General features: G+C 36.3%; 1 protein-coding gene across 1 annotated transcript in view; it reads right to left on the minus strand.

Moving 5' to 3' along the window:
* Positions 1-13,478, minus strand: part of LOC136840228 (urocanate hydratase-like) — a 66,712-nt gene that overhangs the window by 46,055 nt on the left and 7,179 nt on the right. Inside the window, 8 exon segments of the mRNA XM_067106814.1 lie at positions 3,935-4,155; positions 5,410-5,583; positions 6,369-6,479; positions 6,647-6,790; positions 9,735-9,801; positions 10,040-10,230; positions 10,720-10,873; positions 12,039-12,169. Of these exon segments, the coding sequence (XP_066962915.1) occupies positions 3,935-4,155; positions 5,410-5,583; positions 6,369-6,479; positions 6,647-6,790; positions 9,735-9,801; positions 10,040-10,230; positions 10,720-10,873; positions 12,039-12,169 (1,193 nt within the window).

A 13,478-nucleotide genomic window follows, 5' to 3' on the forward strand; every position in this document is an offset into this window, starting at 1 on the left:
AAAAAAAAACTGGCATATTCCATCCAACAGATGCTCCCAAACCAGTGAATCTCAACATAGATGGCGGCCATTTTGAAAAATAGCCGCCATCTTGGATTTTCAGGTGGCCAGCGCCCTTTTCTAAGAGAGCGTAGTCTTAGGAATGTTTGTGCCAAATTTCATGCTTGTTTCACTATCTGAACGATTTTTACAGCAATCTGCTGCATTTTGCCTCGTGAGAAGCTAGTTTATTGGACACCGCCTCCCATCCTGTGAGAGGCGTAGCATCAGTAAAAGATATGTATACAGGACGCCCAAAAGGGTAGAGTGACACAGTGGAACAACCCCTGTCATGAGTACTGGGCATTAACAATGAAGTAACTACAGTTCGATCTTAGACTTAAAACATGCTTTTGACAAAGCTAATAGACAAATAATCCTATAAAAGGAAGTCTGGAGATGAATGGAGATTTGTGGAAGATAAAGCACAGGAAAGACACGGGTGGCGGAGTTTGACAGAGGCCCTTTGCGCCAAGTAGGCGTTGAAGGCAATGGTGATGATAGTAAATATACAGTATATATATATATATATATATATATATATATATATATATATATATATATATATATATATATATAATTATATGTATATGAATTTATTATTATTATTTTTTTTTCATTCGCAAACATTGAGCTACCAATGTCGTTTCATATCCAGTGCGCTCTACCTCGGCAATAATACCGAAGGGGAATTATAACTGATAAGCAGTTCGTCAGCGAGACAGCCCGGTGGTAAGACCGTAAGAGAACTCGTCAATTAAGTCGGAGGCAGTTGCCGTCGGTGGATCGAGTCCACCAGATGACGAACCACTTCGGTATTATTCCTGAAGTAAAGCAAACTGGATATAAAACGATATTTGCAGTTTAATGTTTATGGATGTATATATACATATATGCATATATACATAATATATAGGCCTATATAGATGTGTGTGTGCATGTTTGTCTATGTACGGAAAAGTTAAATGAGAGCTAATCAAGTGTTTTCATGTTCATCATATATATATATATATATATATATATATATATATATATATATATATATATATATATATATATGTATATATAGTGTATATATAGTGTATGTGCCTGAAAAGTTAAATGAGAGCTCAAGTGTTTTGATGTTTACTGACCTCAGGATCAAGAAACACAAAACTCTATTAGAGTACGAAGCTAAAACAATAGAAGCAAATTTACAAATTTTATTTTATAGCACGACTCTAAAAGATTATCTTATACAATGGCCTTACTGTACATAACTGCTTCTGCATCTTTTCAATTAGTGGCAGGAATACTTTCAACCATGTATTGAAAGGGCTTCCTACTCTAGCACTGTATTTCTGTTGCTTGTGTTCCAAACTGCTTGTTACGCAGTACAATATGCTTCTTGTTACAAGGATTGCAAGGAATTTTATAAATACAGCCACTTACTTCTGTAGCAGATCTATTAATCAACATATTCTTAAGTGTATTATTTTAAAAAATGAACCTGATATCGGTAGGCTTCAGTATCCATGTACAGGTGCATAGCGCTGGAAAAGGTGTAGAGGGTTATTCAAGTTAAAGACACCATTGGATACTAGACTATTTAAAGTTTCCTTTGCCTTGTGAGAAAGTCTTTGTCTATGAAATCAGATAAATTTCTTGAGATCAGGGCAACTTCAAGATTGTATACGTACATGCATGCATACAATCTAACATACATTACATACATACACACACACACACACAAATAAACAACACACAATCACGTGTGGAACAGAAATAAATTTCTGACTCACATCAGGATCGAACCCAGGTCTTTCAATTGAAAGGCAAGGGCGGTGCCCACTAGGTCACACACGTCATAAAAGAAGTTGGAATCTGAGCGCCACTGCACCCAAGGAATTACCTCGGCAAGCTAACTAATTGCATACCAGAGTGTTTTCCCCAACTTCCCGACTCTGCAGTGACCCAACTGACAGCATTTCATTCGAATTATCCCTTCTGAGTGAATATGACAGAAATAATCAACATACAATCACGTGTGGAACAAATAAATTTCTGACTCACATCAGGATCGAACCCAAGTCTTTCAAGTGAAAGGCAAGGGCGCTGCCCACTAGGCCTCACAAGTTATAAAAGAAGATGGAACCTTAGCGCCACTGCACCCAAGGCATTACCCGGGCAAGCTAACTGATCGCATACCAGCGTGTTTTCCCTAACTTTCAATTTTGATCTCCGAGGGGCTAGTACTAAACACGGCGTCCCATTGAGTTTACCCTGGATTTTGACAAAGCTGGATACATACCTAGTTAATACCATTGTTGAACAAAGGAATTTTTAAGACATTAATTTTGAAGGGCTTGTAAAGCACTCCTCGAATCACTAAAACAATAATTCTGAGGAGCTTCTTAAGCACTCCTAAAATCACTAGAAATTAAAATTTCCTGTATTGATATGAATTAGCAATTTTAGTCTGACCATTTTGCAGAATATTCTGTTGTGAAACAGATGCATTACTGGGTAATGAAAACTACATCAGACGAAGATTTGGATCCGTGAATATAGATTGCGTAATGTGGACCTTTACACTTTACATGTTCTATGGTATGTTCTGGATGATGATTATGATGATAAACGGCGTAAGCAAAACTTTATGTATAATCCAAGAAGGGGGAAATTCTAATGTTGGAGGAATTATTACGTTTACATACTGACTCAAAAACTCTGTTAGCTCTAATTGGAAAATTAATGTTAATGAAAATATCTCTTTAACTGAAAAGCTCTTAAGTTGGAGAGAAACTTGCGTGAACCTTTATTACACTTTGTATGGATACTAAATCTCAGTATTTTCTTCTGTATATCCGTAAAATCGAAAATGGTGAACCTCCTCTCTCTGTACATCGAGATTTAGTATCCATTCAAAGTGTAATAAAAGATTCACGCAAGTTTCTCTCCAACTTAAGAGCTTTTCAGTTAAAGAGATATTTTCATGAAATTAAACAAGAAGGGTTGGAAGGATGAGAAATGTGAAGATACAACAAAAATGAGGTCAGCTTTTCGTCAGTATAAAGATGAATTAGAGAATTTGATGTGGTTTGGTCATAAGGAGAAAAATACGTATGGTTAGGAAGTTTGAGAGAGAGGGGTGCTGGCCAAATGGGAGGCTCGAATTTTTTTTATACAAATGACCTTGATATTCAGGAAGCGCAAGTGCCGTAATGATTGAGGTGAGTGGCGCAGTGTTTATAAAGGATTCAATATACTGCTGATTAACCCTATGTTTATCTACATTAAACGACTGATGATGCCGTAGAAGTGTTTTTGCATAGGCGGTTGGTCCTTGACTCAAAAGTTAAGGATTGATACCTTGTTTTTCTCAGGACTATCTCCCCACTAGGATATATATATATATATATATATATATATATATATATATATATATATATATATATATATATATATATATATATATATATATATATAAACACATTATATGTAATAAGTATATATATATATATATATATATATATATATATATATATATATATATATACGTGTGTATATATCATATATATTTTATAAGTATGATGCGCGTCACTGTAGTCCTGAGTTCTTGTCTTCCGTGGTTCGAGCCCACGAGGCGACGAACTTGTTATCAACTAAAAATTCCTCTTCTGGTAACACATGAAATACAGGGTATATTATTTCCGAGGCAGAGCGAATTGGATATTAAGGACGTTTGTAGCTTAACGCTTGTATATGAATCACGGTGATCTGATAAAATTCATATATATATATATATATATATATATATATATATATATATATATATATATATATATATATATATATATATATATATATATATATATATATATATCACTCTTCGTGCATCATAGAGACTACTCACCCCATGATATCCTGCACGTAACTTGGGTACCGGAACTTGATGCTATCTCCGCCCTCGGAGGCTCCGACGTCAGCACCGGCTCGACGGGCCTCCAGCAAGAAGGCATTGCCGTAGTCCCAAAAGAAGAGACCGACTTCGGCTAGTTTGTTGATGGCGGCCACCTGGCGCCGGAGAGATTCTTCCACTAACTTTCGGAACTTCTCTGGGTTCTTGGATAACATCTGAAATGAATTCAGAAAAATTTTCCTAGAATATAGAAAAGAAAACAGAATTTAGGCCAAAGGCCAAGCGCTGGGACCGATGAGGTCATTCAGCGCTGGAAATTAAATTAACGTAGGTAGGTTTGAAATGTGTAACAGGAGGAAAATCTCGCAGTTGCACCATGAAATAATTGTTAGGAGAGGGTGGATAGCAAGATGGAAGAAAAATAATATGAATGGAGACAGAGTAAAAGGAATGAAAGGGGTTGCAGCTAGGGGCCGAAGGGACGCTCCAAAGAACTTTTAGTAATGCCTACAGTCCACCGCATGAGGTGCACTGGCGGCACTAACCCCCTACGTGGAAGAAGACATGTGTGGTTTAATAATGATCAATGTGACACAATATAATCCCATTCTGGGAATACCGGTGTTTTCTTGTCGACCTTTGAAACAGCAGAAGTGTTCTATACTTAATACAAGATAAAAGCGGGACTTTTTCAATATCTTCATATATCTTAATAAATTTTATCTCTAATGCTTCAAACTACATAATCATAATTCTCTGTTATCTATTGTTTTCTGTTCTTCATAACACTCTCTTGCCTTATCTGCTTACTTATTTCATTATTATTAGCTGGACTTCCCATTGCCTTGTTACACCCAACGGAGACATATCCACAAATATGATTACAGGAAATCGATTAAAACTTCTGTACCAAGTGATTATAAATACGCTCTCTGGCCTTTGATAACTTGATAAAAATTAATAAGCAAAAAAAATAATTTCTGATAATACACAGGTGAAAATATTAATCCTTGTTGCTGTCTTAATAAAAAAAATTTTATATCTGGCTGCATAAACATTGAAAATCGAGCATGTCTTGAAAATTTTTACAATTTAAATTACAGTTTCATATTTCTTGTTAATGAATGCTCAGAAATGTGTTCTTTCATTTCAAAAATTCGCGTCATTCAAACATTAGAAAAATCGGATCTTTCCTAGATAGTGACCCCTAAGGGTTTTCAGGGATTGTTATCTAGGACTAATATTTCTTGGGTGTCAGTATCTTTATGATATTTACAGCCTTTTGTTTATGTTTTTACGGTAATCCCCAACGGGCTTGTACTAAACACGCCGCAAAGGTGGATACATGCCGGGTTAAAACCCGTGTGGGTCACTATCTAGGAAAGTTCCGAAAAATCCAGTAAAAGTTATCTCTCAGTTCCTTAACCAAAGTAACCATCGCTTTTCACAAATCTTCAGCGCAGACTGACCTCCTGGGACTGGTCGTAGGATAACTGCACAGGATAGTATCCGCCGCTGAAAGGATTGTGGCAAGATGTTTGATCAGATCCAAGCTCAGCCAAAAGTTCTCCCGTCTTTTCGTATTCCAGCCACAGCCGTTCCCACACGTCTACTATATTGCCGAGGTAACCGATAGATGTCGCCTGGAACACACAACATTAGGACTCAGCTTGGAAGATCTGAGGTCTCCTGAGAACGCAACTATATACGTTATTTTTGGCACACTTTTTGTTGTAAGTCTGGGTGATTACGTGTGACTTTCTAAACACTGCCTCGTCATGCGGGAAAAATGACAGAGTAACAGAAATAACAATGCATGAAGCAACATGTATACACAGAACATTCGCACTTCAGTTGTGAAGTCGCGAATATTGTGACCACAAAGCGTCTAACTTAAATGATCAAGTATAGGAGATAGTATTTCGAAATAAAAATAAAGTAAACTGACTTTAGTGTTAAACAAGTTTTGGATCATGTCAAGATTAGCGAACCCAACATCTTCATGTCAAGAATAGCGAACCCAATGGTCCCCATATAAAGAATGGCCAACCCTTTCCGGTCCGAACTCCAATTCCACATCAGGACTAGTTCTAAACACTGCGAAACAGTGATTCATGTTTTGCCGTGTTTAGTACTAGCCCCTGGGGGGTCAAATGTCTGGTACCGAAGTGTTCATGTCTAGAACAGCGAACCAGATTATTCCCATGTAAAGAATAACAAACCCAATAATCTTCTTGTAAAGAATAGCGAACCCTGCTGCGAGTGGGTTCGCTAATCTTGACATGATCCCAAAATTTTGCTCCTCACTGAGGCAATACTTCTTTGTAATCAAGCTTACATTATTCCTTCTTTTTCCTATGTCTATGAGCATTACCTAATGCCAACCAGCATTACTGACTTTTGCTTTATTCTAACCAGAAACACAAACCTCTTTTTTAGCTCTAGCTTCGCGGATTCGCCGAATCAAGAAGTCAATATCGTCTGTGTACTCTTCGAGCCATCCTTGGGCGTGGCGCTTAAGAAGAGCCTCTTTACTCATCTGAAATGAAGTTGGTTTTCTTACTGACATATCAAGAATAGCAAATATACTTGAAAAATAATAACCCATAAATCTGAAGTTTGTAAGGTATTTCTTTCACCTGAGGAAATTGTTGCTTACATAAATAACAATTAATACCTGCTACTAGACAGGCGCTCCAAACTCACCTCAGCAATGACCCCGATGCATCCGCAGATGACTGATGCCTTGGCCTGAGCGCCGCTCATTCCTCCCAAGCCAGAGGTGATGTAGACACGGCCTTCCAGGTTATTTAGCTTCAGGTATTTTCGTCCTGCGTTCAGCACCGTTAGCTACAAATCACACGAATGTTTGCACGATAAGAATCTTTTGTTTAATTGAGGAAGTACTCACAACTTAATCTCACTCATTCTTATTGACAAGACAACTGAAATGGAAGGAATTTACAAAATCTTGCCTGTGACGTATTGCCTAAAATTTTATCAGAAACCCACACTAAGGGGTTGATTGTTAATCCAATCCACAGTATAAAAAAAATTGTACATAGTCATCTTTAAATAATAATTCTCAGTCATATTATTTTTCTAAGTATGTCTGGTTTTCCTCACTTTTAATGAGAGCACGGGTGAACTGTCCCATAAAATGTAAGTTCTGGGCAACTAGAAAAATAATTCTGGCTTTAGCTAATATCAAGTATGCATCGTAAAGTGTAATCAGTTTCTCCTACTCTATTATTATTATTATTATTATTATTATTATTATTATTATTATTATTATTATTATTATTATTATTATTATTATTATTATTATTATTATTATTATTATCCCAACAGACTGATATCTCGTAAAATTATAAAAGAAATGGTCAGTAGAAGAGAGTATAATAAAATGCTTAGAAAATTATTATATAAACAAACATATAAAATAAAAAAAAAACGAATGGACAAACAATAAGCAATTGAGAAATAAGTCAAAGAAACAGAAGCACTTAGAAGTGTATTAAAGGCACGCTCACACTTCTGAGCGTCCAAATAGTTTGTATTATTATTATTATTATTATTATTATTATTATTGGTAATAGTAATTTATAGTAATAATCTGCTTAATTTTTAATAGAACCAGCCACAAAAGCACCGTAATCTGCAAAACAGAATCCTGAAATATAAAAAAAATATAAAGGTGAAGCTAAAGGAAAGAGTGATAAGTGAAAAAAAAAATATATATGTGTGTATGTATACCGTATATATAAATGATTAAATAAATAAATATGCAAGGAAATGAAGGCGTACTCGAGCGCAGAATAGAATACATAGAATTAAGGCCAAAGGCCAAGTGCTGGGACCTATGGGGTCATTCAGCGCCGAAAGGGAAACTGAGAGTAAAAAGGTTTGCAAGGTGTAACAGGAGGAAAACCTCGGACTTTCCCCCCTTTTTACTGGGTAGCAACACATCCTGTGCGCGCCCACACACACACACACACACACACACACACACACACACACACATATATATATACATATAATATATATATTTATATATATAATATATATATATATATATATATGTATGTATGTATGTATGTATATATATATATATATATATATATATATATATATATATATATGTATGTATGTATATAGAGGCAATGTTCGCCCTACACACCTGAGCCTGCTGAAGTATACATCTAATATTTCATTGCATTGCATTTGCCAGTCTATACCGTTTCAAAGGAAACAAGAGCCCAAGTCCTTCTATCACTTTAGCAATTTTTTTTCCATTATTCGTTAATAAAGAATTACTATTATACTTTATTTGTGCATTTCTCTTTGGTCGCCCCACTTAAATGGAGGTATAAAGCATATATTGAATAGTTTACTATACCGAATGAAGTCGTTTTCTTTTAATACTGGCCGTAAAAGAAAATGTATATTCACGAATAAACTTAAGTGTTTGGTTAACGCTCCTTGATCTTTAAAGAGCTTATCTTTAGATTACATTTGAAATTCCATGATAGTTTCTGATTTACTTCATTGCCTGGATTACGTGCTAGAACATTTCATTTAGTAGGTGGCGATATGAACAAGTTTTCAGTTTTAATGGACGCGGAAAACATAAAAGATGTGCAATAATTTTTTTTTAATCAATCAAAATTAACATCATAGGAAGAGTTGTTACCAAATCCAAAACTCAAAAATCATTTGCAGTTTTTAATACCTTCTTTCATAACGTTAGGTTAAGCAACAGGGGGACGTAGAACAGTAAGTTGTGAAATTATCAGCATTTAAAATGCAAACAAGTACACGTTCAGTTACCACGAGCCTTATAAGTTACAAGACTAATTTTGATGTTTGCAAGAAAAGCTAAAGTACCCTTTTGAATAAACGAGAGGAATCATGAGCTAAACCGCCCCGGCTCTGATATCCTTCCCTCTCAATCCTCTCATATAACTAGGTTAGTTCTGACTTGATAAATACTCTCGCAGTCTGTAAGTTAAGTTGACTTAATTGAATATAGACTTTAGGGCAAAGGCCAAGCACTGGGACCTATGAGGTCATTCACTGCTGAAACGGAAATTGACAGTAAAAGGTTTGAAAGGTGTAACAGGAGGAAAACTAAGCAGTTGCACTATGAATCAATTGTTAGGAAAGGGTGGAAAGCAAGACGGAAGAAAGAGGGCATGAAAGGAGGTACAATAAAAGGAACGAAAGGGGTTGCAGCTATGGGCCGAAGGGACACTGCAAAGAACCTTAAGTAATGCCTGCAGTGCACCGCATGAAGTGTACTGACGGCACTACCCCCCTACGGAGTCTGTTAGTTACGGCTAACGTCCTCGTTTTGGTCATCTATTTTTGCACTGATTTCCATTCAAAATCGGCAATTACCAGATCTCCATCTCTCTTTATTCCTCCGATATGACCTCACAAGTAGGATGGTTTTTAAAGCAATTTTCTTTAGGTAAGGATAAAGCGTCAAAATCTTTGGACGACGACTTGTAACACACTACTTTAACCTACTCTGATTTCCTCAGACAACTTTTGTAACAAGCTTGGAAGGAAAACAGCACCTCTGATGGATATTTTAAAACTACGTAATCTTTCTGCCAACTTCTACTTGATGATAACCCGAAATACAGCTTCTCATAGGGGCAACTGTTAAATTCATTACAGAACACTTTAATACTTAAGTTTACATCTTTGTTCCTTAATGGGATGAATTACAAGCTTTGTTTTATTTTTATCTAACCAAGTAGCCATAAGATGAAATAAAACTACTTACTGTAGTGCCATGGACAATCCCTTGTGGTCCAATGTAGCAATAGCTGCCAGCTGTCATTTGCCCGTACCTGAGGAAAAGAATAAGGAAATATTTTTAAATAAATGAACTCTTTGGTATACACCACTTATTCTATGTTCTCATTTGCAGGTTTAAGACAACTGGGTTTAATCATTCATTATAACACAGGGCAGCTACGATTACGAGCTTGAGACTTATCAAAATGAAAACAGAATAAAATGCTTTACAAAATTATATAAAAATTGTGACAGCGATGACAAGAATCTGAGGACGTCCTTGTCCCTTACATTGTAACTCCCAGGGCAAAGAAATCGTCATAATTTTCTCTGGTGGAATAATTTGGTATCATCATGCCGTTGGTGACGACTATCCTTGGTGAGCGAATATCGGAAGGAAACAGACCAAGAGGGTGACCTGAGTACAACACCAACGTCTGCTCCTCCGTCATCGTCGAGAGATAGTGCATCACTAACCAAAACTGCGTGGAAGAAACTGGTGGTGTTACTTTGGACTGTTACTAGGCGTCACCTACTCCGAGGTGCTAGTACTAAGCATGGCGGAAGCTCCTTGGGACGCCGAGTTTAGTACTAGCCCCTCGGGGATCAAAGTATTATATACACCCATTTCTATATTGTGTGGTCGACAAATTTACATTAATAAACGATATCTTCGTGCGGCCATCTACTTTACATTTACCAAACGGTGTTTAGTACTAGCACCTCGGAGCAGATAACAAGCCAAAGCAGCAACGAAACTGGCAAAATAATGGTGATAACTGCAACAACTTTGATAATGATGTGCACCTCTTAACATTAAGAAAATGATTCTCTATGGAACAGACGAAAAATATAACCATTTCAATCGTTTCCTATGAACAAACATGTTTAGAAGAAATATAAAACAGTAAGGTCAGTTCATTAACCCAAGTTAATAGAGAGCAAGGTGCCCGGGTGAGATTCAGCATTACCTGAGCCCAGTTTGAGAAAACCTGTCCGTTGCCGCCGTAAGTGATTAATTCCTGGGGGAACTGAGCTACCCTTGGATCAAGGTTATTCATGATCATGTGCATGGCTGCCGCGGCTTTCTTGGTCTTGGCCGGGTATTGGTCGATTGGATAGGCCCTGCCGGATAAGACGAAGACACCAATAAGAGGAGATACTAAATACACTCTCACAACCTCCCAATTGTCAAAATCTTGGAAAGTAGTGTTTGAAATTTTGTTGCGGTTTGACGATGCTATTGTATTTTGCCGGCTTCATTCTTAGAATGTCATTTAAAATGCATTTAGAAATATAAGTGAAAGTTCGACGATTTTTTTTCTCGAGAGGTTTAGAATTAAACAGTCAATAAAACGCAATCAGGTATTGAAGTTGTTTAGTCAACTACTATATTACACGTTACGCTTTAGTATACGTTATCTTAACTTTCAGTGATATTCCCTTTACACGTCTCTAGCATGTTCGCCTGTTGTCACTTTTTTATAAGTTTCTTTACCAACACATATTTTTCAAGTAGTTTTAAATCTGTCCACAATTAAAACATATCGTCCAAAATTAGTGTTCTGATCATTTAGGAGAAAAGTTTAAGTAAAATACGAGAAACCTATACAAGTGAATCGGAAGGTCTGCGCATTTTATCGCAGCTCAAAATATAAAAACTATTTGGAATAAAATGTTATCTTTAATTCATCTCTATCAAGCTAACCTGGTCGTTTTTCCATTACTATTTATGAATTAAGTGAGCTTCGGTCTCTATGGTAGTCAAGCAGACTTTCTTAATACTGATTCATCTAGTTTTGGGATGGAATGGAACATGGAGTTTAGGCTAAAGGCCAAGCATTGGGACGTATGAGGTCATTCAGCGCTGGAAGGGAAACTGAGAATAAGTAGGTATATGAAAGGGTAACAGGAGGAAAACCTCGCAGTTGCACTATGAAATAATTGTTAGGAGAGGGTGGATGGCAAGATGGAAGAAAGATATGAATGGATGTACAGTAAAAGGAATGAGAGGGGTTGCAGCTAGGGGCCGAAGGGACGCTGCAAAGATCCTTTAGTCATGTCTACAGTGCACCCCATAAGGTGAACTGATGGCCCTACGACCCAAGGTTCATCAAGTTTTGGTGAGAGCGGAATTTTAACCAAGGAGTGACATAATTTAAACTACCAGTATACCGCATACCACTTTTGTACTTGGTATACAGTATATCACGCATTTACTTCTAGTAAGCTCCGCTTTTAATAACTTCACAGTTAAGCGTTTCATATCTCATACTAAAGGTTTACTGACCTCACATCGATGTTGGGTAAAAAACGATACATGTAGATGTGGCCATACTGACGAAACTCGTCGGCAAATTCCTGAACCAGGAGATGGTGGCATTCTTTTGGGAAGTATCTCAGCGCGTTTGTTACTGCTTGCTGTAAAGAAACGACAGTAATTAGATGGTCCTCTTTAAGGAAACATCCTTGCAACTTGACAGATGTTGAAGTGAATGGAAGGAGTCCGATCACGTCGCCTCTGGTTTCTTCAGCCATTTTCTCCATCTTACCACTCCTTCCTTATTAAGCTCTTGATCTGAAGCTATAAGAAATTCTGAAAAATCATCAGGATGTGAAAGGCAAGCACAATAATTCCTTTTAAAGCGTTTGTTAACCGGAAAGGGTTGTCAGTAGTACATCTGAAAATGCAGAAATAAAAGATTGATTTTTAAAATGCAGACTTAAAACTATGGAAAGCAAAGAACACCTATGGGATAAGGTACTGAGGGTTAGTAAAATCTGAATATGGGGCCATGTCATAAGATATTTATATATATATATATATATATATATATATATATATATATATATATATATATATATATATATATATATATATATATATATGTGTGTGTGTAATATGTAACATATATATATATATATATATATATATATATATATATATATATATATATATATATATATATATATATATATATATAATATTATATATATATACAGTATATATATATATATATATATATATATATATATATATATAGATAGAGAGAGAGAGAGAGAGAGAGAGAGAGAGAGAGAGAGAGAGAGAGAGAGAGAGAGAGAATTCTTTTCCACAACTTATCTAGCATGGATGGATAAATCAGATTACATTGAATAATGGTTAGTGTGAATGAAATGGATAACAGTGAAAGGATGGCAAATAGTACAGATGGACTCAGTCTTGTACTGACACTGCGCTGAATAGAATGAAAGGAATCATAGTTCAGTGAAGTAACCTTGAAAGTTCGATAGAACTGTTAGATGAATAGATGAACCTCAGCAAATTTAATAGGAAGGCATTCAGTATGGATGAAAAGATTCATATTATAGCAAAATTGTATTTTCTACTTGTAGAACGGATAACACTGGTCTGAGATCGCGTCACCATGAAGTACGTGACTGTGGCAGTATGGTCAGAGGGAAGTGGCTACCAGTGAACTAAGGTGAGGTGTTCTAGGAGCTAAGTGTGTGTGTGTCACAGTGCAAAATTAAGATCTGACTATGGTAAAAACTAGCTAGAGCACAATGCAGTACAGTAAAAGAACATTGCTGCCCCAAATTAAATCAGGATATCAGCGCAGAAGTAAAGATGTGTAAAGGAAAATCAAGGAAAGTAAAAGCTAAAATATGACAACCCCTAATGCTGTTATTGTGAACACTGATGACCAAAGGCCTCGGTAAACTGGAG

This window comes from Macrobrachium rosenbergii, chromosome 7, assembly GCF_040412425.1.
Source record: "Macrobrachium rosenbergii isolate ZJJX-2024 chromosome 7, ASM4041242v1, whole genome shotgun sequence".
Classification (NCBI taxonomy): domain Eukaryota; kingdom Metazoa; phylum Arthropoda; class Malacostraca; order Decapoda; family Palaemonidae; genus Macrobrachium; species Macrobrachium rosenbergii.